This window comes from Cajanus cajan, chromosome 8, assembly GCF_000230855.2.
Source record: "Cajanus cajan strain Asha chromosome 8, NIPB_CcT2T_4, whole genome shotgun sequence".
In the NCBI taxonomy this organism is placed as follows: Eukaryota; Viridiplantae; Streptophyta; class Magnoliopsida; order Fabales; family Fabaceae; genus Cajanus; species Cajanus cajan.
This window is the reverse complement of record NC_138524.1, coordinates 13,530,913-13,537,780: the sequence shown is the minus strand read 5'-3', so window position 1 is coordinate 13,537,780 and position 6,868 is coordinate 13,530,913. Positions and strand designations below refer to the sequence as shown.

The 6,868-nt window shown below is 25.8% G+C and overlaps 1 protein-coding gene across 1 annotated transcript; it reads left to right on the top strand.

Annotated features, from left to right (window-relative positions):
- LOC109816850 (wax ester synthase/diacylglycerol acyltransferase 4) lies at positions 1-3,477 on the top strand. Its single transcript, XM_020382000.3, has 5 exons — positions 1-364; positions 662-1,231; positions 1,830-2,183; positions 2,543-2,680; positions 2,897-3,477. The coding sequence occupies exons 1-5, from the start codon at positions 176-178 to the stop codon at positions 3,059-3,061; spliced, it is 1,416 nt and encodes a 471-aa protein (XP_020237589.1). The 5' UTR covers positions 1-175; the 3' UTR covers positions 3,062-3,477.
- Positions 3,478-6,868: the final 3,391 nt, after the last annotated feature.

Here is a 6,868-nt window from a genome sequence, read left to right as displayed (position 1 = left end):
CATATACTTTTCTTTGTACGACATGTGCCACCATCATTAATGTATCATACATGGTTACAAACAATAAAGTATTGCTATATTATATGTCATAGATCCTGGCTTGGCTTTGCACCCAATCAAATAATATTTTTTAATTTAAGTCCTACACACTTTCATTTTTCTACAAACTAGCATAATGGAGCAATTCTATGAAGAAATTGAAGAGCCAGTGAGTCCTCCAGGACAATATTTCAACAGTTCTGTGATATGTTCCTATGTTTATGGCTTTCTTGAAGTGGCAGTTCCGATTGATGATGACATACCAACTATATCCTTGCTTAGAGATGTCTTCCTCCCCATCAACCCACGTTTCTCCTCTATCATGGTTCGTTCTCTCTTCCATATGCTTTTAAATTTTCTTCAAGTCAACAAAATTTAATTATTTATACATAAGGTTAAAGTCATCATGATGTTTATATATAATATTGTTTGATACATGAGAACTGAATTTGGTATTAAAGAAATTTACAACACACATTCATTTCAACTAACTGAACTAAACTTCTTTGACAGACCCGGTATGATATAAAATAGATTAATAAGATTCTTGTAACTTGTAAGTATTAAATTAATGTTCAATTGTTAATTATGTTGTTAACTTTTGTTTATGTGCTTGCCACAGGTTAAAGACCAAAATGGTAAAATGAGATGGAAAAGAGTAGAAGTGAAGCTTGAAGAGCATGTAAAGGTTCCCAAATTTCCAGAATGCAATTCACCTGAATTATATGAGCAATATTTTGGTGATTATGTGACTAGCATTCTATGTGAAAGGACACCACAAAACAAACCACTATGGGAAATCCATATTATTAAGTATCCAACAAGCAATGCTGCAGGCACAGTAATATTCAAACTTCATCATGCACTTGGAGATGGTTACTCCCTCATGGGTGCCCTTCTTTCTTGTCTTCAAAGAACCGATGACCCTTCTCTTCCACTAACTTTTCCTTCAAGAACATCATCAAGTTCACATACAAAGAAAAGCTTGTTTAGGAGGTTACCCTCGTTTATCTCCTCTTTTTTTAACTCCATCACAGATTTTGGATCTAGCTTAATAAAGACAAGAGTGATTGTAGATGACAAAACACCCATAAGATCTGGATATGAAGGAACCGAGTCTATGCCCTTTACCTTGTCAAACATATCATTGTCTCTTGATCATATCAAAGGAATCAAGTCCAAGCTTGGAGTGGTAAGACTAGATCAATCTAGATATTATGGGAAAAAAATAGTTAATGCACCAATAATATAAGTAATTTTAGTTTAATTTTTAATTATTTTTTCTTTACTTTTAAGTTTTATCAATTTTATTTTTTAGTCTTTATAGTTAAAAAAGCTAGTTATTATATACATTATTTTTATTTCTTTTTAGTTTCTGTCTTTTATTTTTTAAAAAATTTAAAAGTCAAGTTGATAAAATTATAGAGACTAGATAAAATTAAAAAAGATGCATCTATAAACTGAAATGAGATATTTTTTACTTATAAAAACTAAAATATAAAATTGATGATATTATAGATATTAAAAGAATAATTAAATCATATCTCTAATCAGAAATCATTATGTACGATAATTTATTAATTTTTAATTATAAAAGTTAAAATATAAAATTAGTGAAACTATAAAGATAAAAAGAGTAATTAGATCTTATCTATACTGAAATCATTATACTTACCATGATTTCTGATGGACTTATATAGTATAAAAAATTGTTTCCAGCATAGAAATTAAATTCTTAACTACGGCATATATTAATTAATTTGTGTCTATTTTTGATGACATGAATGCAGACAATAAATGATGTGGTTACTGGAATGATTTTCTATGGGATTCGGTTGTACATGCAAGAGATTGATTACATGGGAAGAAAAGCAAATTCCACAGCTGTGGTAATGCTGAACACAAGAAATATTAGAGGGTACCAATCAGTGAAGGACATGCAGAAAGCAGAGGTGAAAGGTTTATGGGGGAATAAGATTTCTTTTCTGCAAATACCAATTCCAAAGCTAAGCCAATCCACAATCTCCAACCCTCTTGAACTTGTTTGGAGTGCCCAGAAACTAATCAAGAGGAAGAGAAGGTCTTTCAGTGTTTATCTCATAGGTCTGCTCTTGGATTTGGAGATGAAATTAAGAGGCCCTGAGGTGCGTGTAATTTAACTTTTAAAATTTAACTTTTAAATCGTGTTTGAAATTTAGTAAAGTAGTTTAGATTCTTGTAACTTTTTCTAGTAACTCATTTTAATAAGTTAATAAGTTATTTACCTAAACACACTCTTAATGATATTCTTTTGTTTGTTTTAGATTTTTGTAAAATTGTTTTTGAATCATTAAACATGGTAGAAATTGTAATTAGTCTAATTTTAACTGCAAAATTTATATAGAAACTTGTGTTAACGGTGTGTGGAATTGATGTTAATAGTTATTAAATCAAACACCCCCCATATTGTATAGAGAATCACCCTCATATTCATCTCCTCTAATTTATTGTGTTGTTGTTTCAGGCTGTAGCTAAAATCATCTACAAAACCCTGGGAAACTCTAGTGTTGTCATATCCAACATATTTGGGCCAATGGAACACATGTCTTTGGCAAATCATCCCATAAGTGGTCTCTATTTCACCATGACTGGTGGACCTGAGGTATTTATTTAATTTTGAGAAACTCATTCACTTAGTGAGTTTTTTTTTTTATAGTTTATTTATTAAAAATAAAAAAAATCATTAGAAATGTTTAAAAAAAATATTTCTAACTTGTATTTAAAAAGATTATCATCACATGCACTTCCTTGATTTTGGTCCAGTTATTGGAATTCCAAGCTTCTAATAATAACATGCTTATTGTGTGTGTGATTGCAGAATGTGGACATAACAATTATGAGCTATGTGAAAGTATTAAGAATCACCTTGAGAACACTAAAGGGGTTCGTAGATGAACAGAAATTCAAGTTTTGCATGGAAAAAGCTTTTGATGTCATATACAAAGCTGCTATGGAGATCTCTGAGACACCCAACAAGAATTAATTGGACATATTGTGATCATAGCATTTCTAAATTCAAGTTCTGCATGGAGAAAGCCATTGATGTCATATACCGATACAAGACACTTGATTACATTTTCAATTTTAAGAAAATAAATAAAATAATGATGTGTTATATATAGAAATTGATTAGGATCACGTAGTTATGAGCCATCTAATAATTTTTCCCAAGCTTTTAAATGCATTATCCGGATAAGAACAAAATATCAATCATTCCAGAAAGTGTCACACATATATTCAAATTAAAATTACATAGCTGCTTTTGTTGTTGTTGTTGTTGAGAAAATTAATCATGTAGGTGCTTCATTATTGTATCTTAGTTTTGGAAAATATATATGATATAATATGAAGGTTGTTTAAGGCAATGAAGATATAGAACGGTGGAACTATTCAAATGTTGTTCCTCTTATTATTAAAAAACTTGCCACGTCATGCTCATTTATTTTGGTGTGGAAAATTTTCATTTAATTGAACATATATATATATATATATATATATATATATATATATATATATATATATATATATTTCTTGGGTCAAGTGTAAGCTATGGAGTAAATTTCGTTTTCTCCTATAGTATTTATAGAATAATTCTTTTTCTTTCAGATAATCTTTTTGAAATCTTATGTAATCTTTTACTTGAACTTTTTTAAAAAAAAAAAAATTATTTAGACTTTCTTTTTCGAACACATTTCCACTATGTAACTAATCTTCAAAGGTGAAAGGTTAAAAAATTTGTTAACAATCTACTTTATAACACATTTTTTTAACATATTTTTTTTCAACAAAATTCATCGAAAATTATTTATTTTTTTTTAATTTCACTTTATATTTAATGAATTTTTTTTTGATTGTATAAATTTTAATAACTGTTAACCGACGTTAAAATGTGTATTAATATAATTGTGTTTGAAAAATGTATTGTAGAACACTTTCCTAAAAAAAGTTTAATTTTTATGCATTAATAATATAAAAAATATTTTAACAAACAATATAATTATAAAGTGTGTTTAAAAGTGTGTATTATCTATGTTTCACTTTATTTTATACATTTGAAACAACTAATTAGATAAAAACTTTTAGAGTTAGGCAATTAACTAACTAATTATCTCACTACCTATTAATTTATTACAAGGTTTATTTTTTGCGGCAAACTTACAAAATTTGATGCAACACAAATTAGTTTACTTCCTAATGAAATCTCTTAAATCATCCAATTTTATCCGTAACATCAAAGTTCCATACCAACAAGCTAAAGGCAAAATTAGTTTTTTTTTTTTTTTTTTTCATTGTGTATACAAAGGTTAATATATACTTGGGCTACTCTTAAGATATATTTTCGAAAAAGGTAGTTTTAATAAAATTTAAACACAACATTTGGATTTGGTACTTGACAAAATAACCCCACAAAACTTAGCAGAATTTATGTAAGTTTTACCTAATAATAAAAATATATTATTAAAAGGATGGGTGAAAGAAAATATAGATTACTAATATTTAAAAATTATTGAGTAATCTTATCATCAATATACTATTATTTAACACAATTTTTAAAAACACTTTTGTGATAGAGTTCAATAAATGTGAAATGAAACATCACAACGCTACCATTAAATAAAGGTGGTGGCATTATGTCCACGTACGTAATTGTTGAGCATATCTTCTAGTCTTCTCCGCAGCTTCCAAATGGGATCGTTACATTCTTTTTTCTTTAGAACATCCTCTTGTCGGTTAATGACATGGCCAAGTCATAAATGAAAAGCCTTCTCTTAATAATATTTTTGCATATTCATTAGTTTCTTCATAATAAAATTCGATGACACGTAAAAAAAGTAATTAATATAATGATACATATTTTATAATAATATATTATTTATTATTAAAAATTATTTTTATCTAATACTAAGAATATAATATATGTTAATATATTAGTAAAAGTATATGTATAAATTATAGTGATATACAATATGTTATTAATATTAAAATTATATATAATTATATGTTAAATAAATTTATACTTGTAGATGTAAATTGTTGAACAAAATAAATATAGATAAATTTATTTTTGGAGTAAATAAATTATTTAAAATTAATATTAAAATATATATAATAATAATAATAATAATAATAATAATAATTATTATTATTATTATTATTATTATGTTTCATTGTCTTGGGATAAGGAGACTACATCAAATAGAAAATAAGTTCAACCAAATACTCATAATTGGTTCACTTTGCTTATCTACGTGATTAAGTAATTAACAATATATATGATTGTTAGATTTGATTATTCTAGATGTGGCTTTCGTTGGTAGGTAATTTGTAAATGCTATTGAAAGCCTCGATCGGTCTAGCAACTATTGTATAAGCATTAAACTATTTGTGGCATTAGGAACTGACAACACCAAGTTCAATTATGTATATATAAGTGACTCACAAGTCACAACAGTATGATATTTGCTTAGTAGACAATGAGTTAGGTGATGAAAATGAGCATGCACACATAGCTTAAATTAATTATTTGAATAACATTATGTTTTTAACTACAAATGTAATGATAGGTGGCCTACAAGTGTTCATAAGTGTCACTTCAAGAAAAGAATAATTGAATACTAGACCAAGTTAGTCACGTACACATTTTTCACTAATAGAAGTAAACTTAAGTAGTTTAATATTTAGACTACTTAATCAAATATTATCTGTACTATTTTACTCATAATAATAAACATAATGTTATATTTAACACATCGAAGTGTCAATTTTCAAAGAATGGTATGCCTTCAGCAATTCAATGATAAAAGTAAAAATGTCAAATAAACTCATGCTAATGAATAATGTCTAAACTTATTTTAATTTTAATAAAAAAATATTTGATTTAATCGAATATAGGTACGAGTATAAATAATATTTAATTTATTAAAATAAGTATGAGAATATGAATATTTATATATTTATCTGTCAAATATTTATATTTGTCTTTTTTTCCATTCTCACTTTAAATTTTTAAAAACTTAATTTATTATTTTAGAATTTACTTAAGATTTATGCACTTTTTATTCTATTTTAAATTCATGTTAGATGAAATTTAATTAATATAATTATATAATTATTATTTTATGTTAAAATAAATTTTTATATACATTTAAAATATCTAATTAATTTTAAGTGATATGAAGCATGATATAAATATATTCAATATCCAACGGAGATAAGAATGAAATACAAATTCTATACTTATTTAATATAAAAACAAAAATAAATAAATAAATATATATATATATATATATATATATATATATATATATATATATATATATATATATATATATATATATATATATATATATGATACAAATTAGGAGACACATATATTAAAATTCACACCCTTACTCCATTATCATCCCTAAATAGAAAGGATAATTTGAGGTGAATCTTGTGGTGTTGTATAAGGTGAAAAATCTACTAGGCTCAAGCTCAACAGTAAATTAATTTTAATTTATAGAAAAAATATTTTATTTTTCTTTTACATAGAAGTGTTCTCGAAAAAATTTACACAAATATATTTTTAATTGACTTTCCATTTCCCAAGAAACTGAGTAGAAGTAAAATAATTCATAGGAACATGTTCCTCAACAACAACAAAAAAAAAAATCAATTAAAGAAAATTACTGACATATTTCCAACAAGATTCCATTAATAAAAAATATTCACCAGCTAATACAACATCAACAAAGCTAACGAGTAAAATTACTATAGAAAAAAAAAACCCATATTTATATATTATCTG